General features: G+C 31.5%; 1 protein-coding gene across 4 annotated transcripts in view; it reads right to left on the bottom strand.

Moving 5' to 3' along the window:
* The window catches only part of LOC124430501 (MAP/microtubule affinity-regulating kinase 3-like), a 366230-nt gene extending 356727 nt beyond the window's left edge, over positions 1–9503 (bottom strand). For 3 of the 4 annotated variants that reach the window (XR_006943777.1, XM_046977177.1, XM_046977179.1), the window contains exon 1: positions 8422–9080. Coding sequence is in view for 3 of the 4 variants with exons in the window: in XM_046977177.1 (XP_046833133.1) it covers positions 8422–8568 (147 nt within the window). In the remaining variant the exon portion in view is untranslated. Of the gene's footprint in view, positions 1–8421; positions 9081–9172 lie in introns of those variants that run through there. The other variant, XM_046977178.1, reaches the window with a different exon arrangement.
* Between the last annotated feature and the right edge of the window lie 2997 nt (positions 9504–12500).

Here is a 12500-nt window from a genome sequence, read left to right as displayed (position 1 = left end):
GATCTATGATCGTGGAACTTGCTCTGGGCTGTCGATCGTTCTTATCAATTCGAAGCAAACAAATATATCATTGAATATTCGAACATTTATTTATGGATTTACGATTAATTTTTATTAAAATTTTTGAACTTATCGTTAATACGAACTGATTCGAGTTACTCAATATCATATTATAGATAATAAATAAATCGTAATGCAATTATCGATGTTACGATCGTTACGATCTCAATTAACAAATTTACAATCAATATATGTTAATAAAAATAATAAAAATGTTTTACTATCATTTAAAATTCTTCCATCTTATTTTAATCATTTCCATATCCATTAGGATTTTTATTTTAACGAATGGATAATTAGATCGGATATATTAATAGAATTTTTTTTCAAATTTAATTCGTCTTATTATTATTAACACGATTTGATTCATTTTTTATCATTCCTATTGGAAAAGCAATATATATTTTCTCTTTCTCTTTCTCTCTCTCTCTCTCTCCCTCCCACACATCCACTTATTCATACACACAGACACATATACATGTGTACACATATCAATAAGGATTACAGCATTAACAAGAAATACTTTGAAGACGAGAAAGGTCGAAATAATTATCTGTCGATCGACAGGAGCCAAGAAAAAAAAAGGAAAAAGAAAAAGAGAAAGATAGAGAGAGAGACAGAGAGAGAGACAGAGAGAGAGAGAGAGAGAGAGAGAGAGAGAGAGAGAGAGAAAGAGAATGGTCAACCGAATCGAGACCTTTTCAACGGGCGAGAAAGGACTCTGGTGGATCAGGAGGGGTCAGGTACGAAGGGTCCGTAAGCGAAAACAAGAGAGAAAAAAATAGAGAAAGAGAGAGAGAGAGAGAGAGAGAGAGAGAGAGAGAGAGAGAGAGAGAGAGAGGTATATCGAAGCGATTTTGGCAGGTCTGCCCTCACGTTGTGCCCTCACAGTGGGGCCTCACGTTTGGGGCCCACCGTGCGAGTAACTCGAAACCGTGCTTGTGTGCTCCCTTCTTCTATTTTCTTCCCTCCCTCTTTCCTCCCACACACCCGGTGTCTCGTACTCCTTTTGGAATCTCCTCTTTCCCTCTCTGCTGAACAACGTCAAGGAGAGAATGAGAGAGGAAGAGGGAAAGAGAAAGGGGGAGGGAGAGGGAAAGGGAGAGGTAAAGGTAAGGTACAATCTGGTAGGTCTATCGTCGACTCATAATCGATGCTAAATATGCTCCAACGAGAGGAAAAAACGTGATTGTGTGTATGTGCGTACGTCCATGCGTGCGTGCGTGCGTGCGTGTGTATGTATGTATGTACGTGCATCTATATGTGCGTGTGTAAGAAAGAGAGAAAAAGTATGCGTGTAAGGTGAGCCAAGGTAGCGAAGATTCGAGAAACGACAGAGACATCGATAGATATTCGAGATCCTCCATTCGTCCTGTACTTTGGTATAAACGTTAACACTAACACATACGCGCACTCCATTTCTAATCCCATAAATCTATATAACATTTGCTTTTAATTACAATACACATATACATACACACATACACACATAAATATATAGGATATATAATATGATATATATATTATATATAAATTATATATATTATATATATATATATATATATATATTATATATATATTGAATGAGATCAAATCTATCTTGCAGTTATTTGTTCGTTCAATTGAATTATAAAGATAATTAATAAAATATAATTAATAATAATAAATAATAAAATTATAAATATAATAGAAAAGTGATAAATAGATAGATAGATGGATGGATGGATGGATGGATGGATAAGTTTATTTTTTTTTATTCGAAAAATATATAATATTTTTCTCGACTATCTCGATCTATTATCAAATAATAATATACGTTCTAATAGTATTGCGTTTCTCTAGGGATCGATTCGTATTCGATTCTTACGTCATATGTTTACGCTATAAATAATAAATACGAAAGATCTGTTATTGTTCGTAACGATCGATTATAATTTTTTAATCTCGATTTAAAAAAAAAAAAAAAAAAGAAAAGAAAAAATAATAAAAACATCCGTTCGTTTCTACAAAAATATTATGTTAAACATCTCGATAAATCGATTGTATTATTTTCTTACGATTGAATTATATGATACTTGTATTTTAACTTTTTTTTTCGTTTTATTATTATTATCATTACACACACACACACACACACACACACACACACACTTATACTAATCACACACTTTCGAACCAGTATATTTACGCAAGATATATAAATATTTTTTTTTTTTTTTTTTTTAAATTGAACGAATAACTGTATCGTTTACAAGCAAAAAAAAAAGAAAAGAAAAAGAAAAATTAATAAACGATAAGGGTTTCAAGATATAAGAAAAAAAAAAAAAAGAAAAAAAAAACTTCACTAAGAAGAAACGCAAACATAAGCACGAGAATACGGTTTAATTCCAAATGTCAAAGTAAGATAGGCTAGATCGTATAGATACCGATCGAAAACTCATTTAAAATTACGATCATCGTAACCTTCGCGATTATTCGAAAGTAACGGCCGTTATATTCCGAAGCGTCATTCGACCCTGAAAAATCTACACTTTCGCGAACGCGTATAATGGCGAATCAATGGAAATTCAAACTCGACGGTTGCATCTGAATCTGTAATCAGTTGAGTTCTTTCTCTACATTGACTAGAATGAACAGAACTATATATATATATATACACATACATACATACATACATACATACATACATACATACATACATACATACATACATACACACATACAAACACACACATATACTCTTTTTTCTTTACCCATTCTCGATTGTTTACGTCGAGTCAAAAAACGAAAGAACGTCCTCCAACGAAGACAACGAAAACGAAAACGACACAACGAAGAGAACGAAGAAGAGAAGACGAAAACGACGTTCAACGTTTCGAAGGGAAAGGAAGGAAGCAACAGTGAGGATAAAAAAGAATGCGGTTGCAAACGAGCTAACTCCGAGCACGTACTCACCGATCCAAGGGGGGAGATAGTAGTTGGCAAGCGCCACCGTGCAAAGAAGCAGCTGGATCTCTTTGCACCCGTGACAGAAAGAGAAAGAAGGAAGGAAGGAAGGAAGGAAGGAATGAAAAGAAAGAAAGAAAAAAAATAGGGAATGTATAGATATGTGTATGTGTAAAAGAGAGATAGAAATAGATAGAGAGCTAGTCGTCGTTCTCGTCGTCAACCATATACACCGAAGAAGGTGGTTAAGCAAAAGTACTTTTACCGTAGGTGATGCTTACCGGTATGGTACCGTCCCTCTTCGATCTATGTATCGTCGTATAAGGTATTTCAAAGACGACGACGCGACAAGACAACTCGAGTGGCCCTTATAAAGAGGGGCGCTCGCGAGTAAGGTGCCAAGAGACACCTTAGTCGAGAACCAGAAGTAAGTTTCACTATTCTATAGGTACGATATATCTTTCCTCAAACTCGATATATGATCAAGTTCGAAGCAAACTAGAACGATTAGGGAAACATCTTGGTGAGAAAATAGAGATAAAGGAAAAAGAGATAGGAGTAGAGGAGGACGAAAAAAGAAAATGAAAGAAGAAGGAGAAGAAGAAGGAGAAGGAGGAGGAGGAGGAGAAGAAGAAGAAGAAGAACAAGAAGAGAGTTTCGAGCAATAGAACGTTAGAACGTGCTTTTCAAGATTGAACGCTCTGCCGAACGTCGATCGTCGCCTTCGAGTGGAAGGCCACTTGTAGAGTTGAACATAATAAAGAGATATAGCTTGAACAAGTTTCGTTTCTTTTATTTACTCTTCTTTTTTTTTTTTTACTTTTCTTTTTTTTTCTCCCCCTTACTTCGAATCACAGCGTATTTCGCGGCAATGTTCCGCGAAGTTTATATATATATATATATATATGTATATATACATATGTATATCAGCGTAGGCGGTCTTTCTTTTACAAGATAATCCATTCTCGAGAACGTAGACGACAAGTTCGAGAGAGATAAGAATCGAGAAAAATAGTTATTCTTTTTCCTCCCAAGTATATCCCTCGTAGTGCATGGTAAACGTCGTAAAGTTTACAATCGCGTTTCTCTACCCTGACACTCGACACGCTCGTCGTCCGATGTAGACCTAACGAGAACGTCTCTTAGGGTTAAAGCTTGCAAAAATACTGACACTACCGAAAGATCTTCCTTCGATCAATCCATCTCTCTCTCTTTCTCTCTCTCTCTCTCTCTATAAAAAAAAAAAAAAATATATATATATATACATATATATGTACGTATATATCTTCTTTTTTTATTTCCTCTTATCGCGACTCTTCTATGTCCGTGTGTTATCTCGCTTAGAACTAAGAACGATAAATCAATTATACGTGCGACGCGATTTTTTCCTTTTCTTTTTCTTTTTTCATTTTTTTTTCTTTCTTCTTTTTTTTTTAACTAACGAGAGTTTTCATACGAGAACGGCGGGGGGAGGGAGGGAGGGAGGGGATAGGAATGGAGGAAGGGAAGGAAATTTATACGAGAGTTTATCGGTTTCTGATAATTAACCAATCAGCTTATACATATACAGTGTCTTGAAATCGGCAATGATTATAATGAGAGTACAACGACGACAACGACGACGACAATGATGACTATGATGATGATAATAATGATGATAATGATGATGATGATGATGATGATGATGATGATGACGAATGAAGGGTACAACGGGCAAGTCTAAAGTATATAGAAATTACGGTGCGGTGACAAGGCACGATAAACCGCAAAGAGTAGCACGTTATCGGCGTGTTACGCGCGATAACCACGAATGCTTCTCAGTAGAGGTAACTCCATCGTTCCACGAAGCTCATGATCGTCCTTGCTAAACGTTACAATATCGTCATCTACGACTGGAAGTCCTTCGAATTCGCCGATAACCACGCCGTTATACATATATCCTCCTCCTCTTCCTCCTCCTCCTCCTCCTCTTCTTCTTCCTCCTTCTCATACTCCTACTCCTCCTACTCCTCTTTCTCCTCCTCTTCTCCTTCAAAACGACCGTAATCAAACCGCTTCCGAGAAAACTTAGTCAAGGTTTCTTTTCTTTACGTTATTTTCCTTTCCTCCGAAAAAAGCAAAAAAAAAAAAAATAATAATAATAATGATGATGATGATGATGATGATGATGATGATGATGATGATGATGATAATTATGAGGATTTCTAATTAGCGATGTAAATGTACCTGGAAATATTATTTATTGTATACCCATTTTATTCTTACTCTTTATCCAAATGTTCCTGATTCTTTTCTTTTCTTTTCTTTTTCCTTTTTTTTTTCTTTTTTTTTTTTTTTGAACATTTTTGTACATCTACATTTTTGTACTTTTCACATTTAAAACGTGTAATTTCTTAAATCATTCTTATGCCATTTACATATACCGTGTGTAGTTAAACTTGAACCGTGGAATTTTTTTTCTTTTATATATATATATATATATTTATATATATATATATATATATATATATATATATATATGTACACTGTTCACATGTGTATGTGAACATTTCACACGTGAATGTTATGACAAAGAATAAGCATTTCTGATTAAATTATGTATAAATATATATATTATTAAATAGAAACATATTTATATAAATAATACTTCACGAATTTCATAAATCATCGACAAACAGTACTCTATTATTATCGACTTTATTCAATAAATTCTTATTACTTACGTTATTACTGTAACGTTGAAAAAAAATACAAAAAAAAAAAAAAAAAAAAAATAAAAAAAAGAAAGACAATAATTTTCTCTTAGCGAACATAAGAAATAAATATCTAATTTGAAAAACTTATGCCAATGAATTCTTTCTAGTATCTTATATGTGTCTAGAACAAAAAAAAAGTCATAAATTTTGAGAGAGACAAGTTGAGATAACGATTTGTAAAAAAAAAAGAAAAAAAAGAAAAAAAAAAGAAAAAAAAATAAAAGATATTAAAATATGAAATTAAAATGATACCATCGTTTTATTTTTTCTTATTTTCTTCCAATATAAAAATATTCCAAGACATTATTAATAAGAAAACGAAAAAAAAAAAAAAAATCCTCTAGATAAAAATTTATCAAATTCAAAATCATTTCATTCGAAATCACTTTGTAATCACATGTACGATCGAACAAACGATCGAGCGCACTACTTCTTTCTATTATTCGTTTTACTCGATTAACATCTTAATGACGTTACGTGAAAGGTGAAAAATTAGATAAAAAATAAACAAAGCATAAAAAAAAAAAAGAAAAAAAGAAAAATAAATAAATAAAAGGAAAAAAGAAAATTAAATCAAACGACTTAGCTTTTAAATATACTCACTATGTCGATTCTCACAGGATAAACTTTTACGATGCATTCTAAATAGGTGAAAGAGGGACGGGGAAGTGGAGGGGAGGGTTTAAGAGAGACGTGAAGACTTACTCATTATTGTTCTCTCTCTCTCTCTCTCTCTCTCTCTCTCTCTCTCTCTCTCTCTCTCTCTCTCTCTCTCGCTATATATATATCCTCGTTCTTTCTTTATTATTCTTCTTTTTTCGCGTATTTTAACAACATTTCATCGAGAATAGGCGTCATAACGAATCGGTTAACGCGTGAGAGCACCGGCACGTTCCAATTGGAGGAGACGGGCTTATAAAGCGAGAGAAACTCAGGTAAATGGGAGCTAGAAAACGAATATGAAAGAGAGGGAGGGGTAGGGGGGGAGGGAGGGAGAAAAGGAATCTGGCCGAGACACAAAACACAAAAGCAAAAGAGGATTATTTCGAACGTTCGTTTCTAGGGAATTCGTTTTACTTCAAATGGAAGAATCTCTCGAAGTAAACACCTGGAACGAACCTATAGAGATCCTTGATGCATGGATGTACATATATGTATATAAAATGTATATGTGTATGTATGTATGTATGTATGTATGATGTAGAATATGCGTGCATGCGTGCATGTAGTGTGTGGTGTAAAAAGAATGAAAATAAAAAAAGAAAAAAAAAGAAAAAAAAAAAGGAAAAAGAACAAATAAAACAGTCAGATAGCGAAGGAAGATGGATGTATTTCGAAAAAAGAAAAAAGAAGAAAAAGAAAAAAAAAAGAAAGAAAAGAATAAAAATAATAATAATAAGAGAGAAAGAAAGAAAAAAGAAACCAAAAAGTACGATCGCATCGTCGTAAAACTTAAGATTTAAGACTCAAAGAGATTAACTCGATCGTGGACAACACGCAGTCTAAAGTACGATAAACCTCCTTTTTCCTCTTTCTCTCTCTCTCTCTCTCTCTCTCTCTCTCTCTCTCTCTCTCTCTCTCTCTCTCTCTCTCTCTCTCTCTCTCTTACGCTCGAGTTTCTCTCATCCGAACGTCGTAAATCCGAACGTCGAAATGTCCGTTCTCCTCTCTAAAAGATTTTTCAAGACCTATATAAGAGATCGTTCTTAGAAAAGACTTCTTTCTCCTCTGTCTCTCTTTCTCTCTCTTCGCGCTTTATTATTTTATATTCCTCGGCTCTTTTATATTCTCCACGCACGATCGTAATATTTTCATGGCCGAAAATGTTAATAAACGATAGACGTTTCTTTTACGTCTCGTATATTATCTTCTCGTATTCTAATCCCCTTATTTCTTTTCTTTCTCTCTCTCTCTCTCTCTCTCTCTCTCGTTCGAGCGAGTGAGCGAGCGAGAGCGTACGCGCAGACGCACGCGCGCGATCTTTCAAATCGCCTATAATTATTACGAAGTGTGTTTATTCCTATCGATTGCGTATCGCATAGCCTTCCTTCCTCTTGTATGTCTTTATGTATCTCTATATACGTCAACACGATATTCTAGAATTATGCCAACGATGTCTAATTTCGTACGATAATTCCAATCGATATAAGTTAACCTTTATTCGATCCTCGATCGAGAGAAAATTATACGTGATCATTTACTTTCTTTCTTACAATTAGATCGATCAACCATATATTATCTATTTTATCTTTACATATGACTTTGTGTATGATTATTTATATATATATAATATATAATATATGTATATATGATCTATATATAATCCCATATAATCTATATAGTTTATATATATTCAAATGTCTCTTTATGTGTATACATATATATATATCTATACACTATATATATATATATATGTATATATATATGCATATCATATAATCTGTTTCAATCGTTTTCTAAATACATATATACCACGAATAAACAAACATCTACCTTTAACTTCAATTTCATTATCGAATTAGATCGAAACTAACCTCAAAATTAATGGGAAAAACTTTCTCGCGTATGTCGATAATCTAACGTTAAATTTAAGATCTTTAAATATCGTAACCGAGTATATGTGATTTTGTTATTAATATAAATAAATATATTCTCTTACCTTGGTCCTTAAAATTGTGTGAATAGCTTCCTCCACACGTGCGAAATTCCCTTTTCCAAGAACACGAATCATTTGATATTTTCCAACGCTGACTAGGGACCTCCTGTTGCTAATACCGCGGTCGACGTTCATATCCGATCGAGTCATTTCCAAAAACGATAAATGGGAATGAATAGAAGAGAGATAGACAGATACGGAGACAAAGAGACAGAGAAAGACACAGAAAGAGAGAAACGATGGAAGAAATGTAAGAGAGAAAGAGAGAGAGAGAGAGAGAGAGACAGAGGTAGAAAGAAATAGAAAGAGAGAAAGAGAGAGAGAGAAATCGTCCAACTGACACACTACTTCTACACTTTACAAGCACACTAACTCAACACTGCACACACATACGCACGTACATAAATACACGCGCGCGCGCACGCGCGTAATAATCAAAATCAAAATCGTTGGAATATATCAACACGGAAGATGAAAGAACAACGAATAAATAACCCTTTGACGCTCATAATGAACGCAAGGAACATTAAAAACGTCAAACAATTCGAACATTTTCAAAGGAATTAGAGAAAGGACGGCAGCCAATATGGCGTACGCGAATTTGTGCTGTTATCATCCTACGCCGATTAAACGAACGCTCGAATTTCTATCTTCTCCCTCACTTTGTTTCTTTCTAATAAGGAAGCTCGCATATATATATATATATATATATATATATATATATATATATATATATATATATATGTATACATACAAACACATCGTATATTTCTTTTTTTTTCTCTTTAAAACAACAAACGTCGCGTGAATTCGATTTTGTTTTCTTCTTTTTTTTTTCTTTTTCTTTTTTTTTCCTTTTTTACACTCGCGTTCTCTTTTTTCACCGTCAATTGGACGAATAAGGAAACATATGTATATATATATATATTTTTTTTTTTTCTGTTGAAACAACAAACATCTCGCGTGAATTCGATCTTATTTCGTTTTTTTTTCTTTCTTCTTTCTTTTCGTTTTTTTTTTCTTTTTTTTTTTTCTTTTCGTTCTTTCCTCATATACACTCGCGTTCTCTCGTATTACAGCGATAATATGACGCTACGACGATATTAAAATATAAAATGTGACACGAATAGAAAAGAACGATGAACGTTGAACATTTCAACATTAGTTTTCCATGTAGACGATAGGTGCGCTACTTGACACCAAATATGAAGCTCGACGATTGGTCGGCCGATCGGATGGCAGGAGTCTTTTGTTTTCGCACGAATAGGAAAATAATTTGTTTTTAATGATAAGTAGAGAAACGTATTTTATGCGAGTCATTTAAAATTTTTAACTTTTAATGTCGTGTCTAACCTTGGAACAAGCTGGGTATATTCGATAACGCTGGTCATCGTTTTTCAGAAAATCAGAAAAAAGAGAGAGACGGTGAGAGTGGGGTGTGTTCGATGTTAAAAAAAAAAAAGAAAACAAAGAAAAAAGGAAGAAAGAAAAAAGAAAATGATATTCGTCAAAATGAAAAAATGAAATTCGTTTCATGACGAGATCATTTTTATTTATCTCTTTGAACAAGGATTTTGAAAGAAATATGAAGAAGAAAACGAGAAATAAAATATAATAAAAAAAATACAAAGTTAGAAATAAAATAAAATGAAGATATCCGAGCTTTCGCGCGTTTGCCATACGTCTTTGATAATCTGCGATATAAACTACTTTCGCGATCATGTTAATTCGAAAATAATAAAAGTACAATAATTCGATCGTAATATCGAAAAATATATATATAAAAAAAAAAAAAAATTATTTTAAAATCGATATAAAGTCATGGATACTCACGCGTTAATTCGAGTTTAAAGCTATGAGAATTTTTCGAGCGTCTAATTTCGAAAAAATTTGTTCGTTCTATTCGATCGATAAAAGTTCGGTCTTCTTTATTCAAAAAAACAAAAGAAAAAAAAAATCAATGGTCGAATATCCTCGTTCATTTTATAATATTATCTTCTTCGAAAACGTACATATAAAATTTTTTATGTTAGGGGTAATAGTGGGCATGGAGGGTAGGAGGTTTTTTCGATAATCCCATTTATAATCAATCGGACAATAGAAAATAAAAAATTAATATATTAATTTTATTAACCCTGATCCTGACTAGTGTAATTATTATATTTATTTATGCGCTACGTTTCGTGTGTATGTGTGTGTGTGTTTGTGTTTGTGTTTGTCTTTTAACGAGCGTTATCTATTGCAAAATGATCGCACTTATAAAACTTTGTAATCTTTGATATGACGCGACTATCGTCAATATTATTTAAACGAAGTAAACGTGTTTTTAATAACTTTATTGATTAAATCATTTTTATAATCTTATACGACAATGAAATTAATGTTTTGATTTGGTATTCGCTATTCCTTGACTTATTCGATTAATTTTTTAACACTCGTGTGTTTTGGGTATGTACATAAATGTATTATAGTGTGTGTGTGTGTGTACGTGTGTTAGAAAGAGAATATCGATAGTGTATCGGATTCTTTCGATCTCCATTGTTCTTCGATCGAGAATAATTGCCATTAGTATAAGAAAAAGATCGTCGACCTTCTGAGATCATCTCCGAGAAAGATATGAAATCATCCTTGATAAATTGAATAGCAAAAATTGTTTGTCGAAGCATTAAGATTGTTCGTTGTATCGGAATGTCATCGTTCGAAAACCATGAAAAAGATAATTATATTCGACATACATACATATGTACATACATGGATAGATAGATCGATAGGTACGTACATGCATACATATATAGACAGATGTATAAATAGAAATATAGTTGTTCAATGTCTTCTTCGACACGGTTATTACGTAGAATCTATGTAAATATCTATTTGTACGAATATACATATTGTATGTAACATTCGCCTTTCGCTAGAAGGATATTAGATCGATGTACATATTTATGTGTGTTCATGTACACATATATATATATATGTACATACACGTATGACTTCGTCTATACTCGATATTGGAAAATACCGGAGTCCGTGCTAATATGTTATATATATATGTATGTATGTATGTCTGTAAAAAAAGCCAAAATAAATTAGAAAGATATATTTATGTGTATATATATATATATATATGCATATATATATACAAGAAAAGAGATATTAAATTTATAATATTTAATCCTTTTGGTTAACCGCTTATTTTAATTACGTAACAATAATTTAAATATAATTATTATTACTTAAAGTAATAAGTACATATAGATACTATATATATATATATATATATATATATATATATATATATATATATATATGCATATATATATATATATATGCATATGTTTTACTATAGTATTAATGTTAGAAATTTATAATTAATAAAGATAGCAAAACAAGATATTAAAAATTTTTCATTGATACTTCGAGTGATATAAAACTTATGTTCTAATCATTTAAATAAATTTATTAATTTTTAATAAAATTAAATTATAAATTATAAATATATATATATATATATATATATATATATATATATATTTATATATATTTGTGTGTATATATTTATAAGTAAATACATAAAATAATAAGGGTATATTGAATATTATATATTATAAAAATTCGATCACAAATTAAAAAAGAAAAGACAAATTTTATATTGTAATATTATAATAACAATAACAATAACAATAATAATAATAATAATAATAATAATAATAATAATAATAATAGTAATAATAATAACAACAATAATAATTCAAATACAATTATTATTACGTGAAATAACAATGACTTATATTAAATATCGCAAAAATAATAAACTACATTAGCTATATAAATAATAAAGAAATTTAAGAGAAGAAATTAAAAGGAAAAGAAATACCTCGTTGATCCTTCTTTAATCACAAACGAAACTTCTAAAATAATAATAATTTGTAATAATAATCATAATTATAATAATAATAATAATAATAATAATAATAACACCAACAACAACAACAATAACAATAACAATAACAATAATAATAATCAAAATGTAATTATTACATTTTTTCAATATCAACGACTAGACAAGTCTAAAGAAATTT

The sequence above is a fragment of the Vespa crabro genome, chromosome 18 (assembly GCF_910589235.1).
Source record: "Vespa crabro chromosome 18, iyVesCrab1.2, whole genome shotgun sequence".
Taxonomy (NCBI): domain Eukaryota; kingdom Metazoa; phylum Arthropoda; class Insecta; order Hymenoptera; family Vespidae; genus Vespa; species Vespa crabro.
Note: the sequence above shows the minus strand (reverse complement) of the source record. Positions and strands in the feature narration are given on the sequence as shown.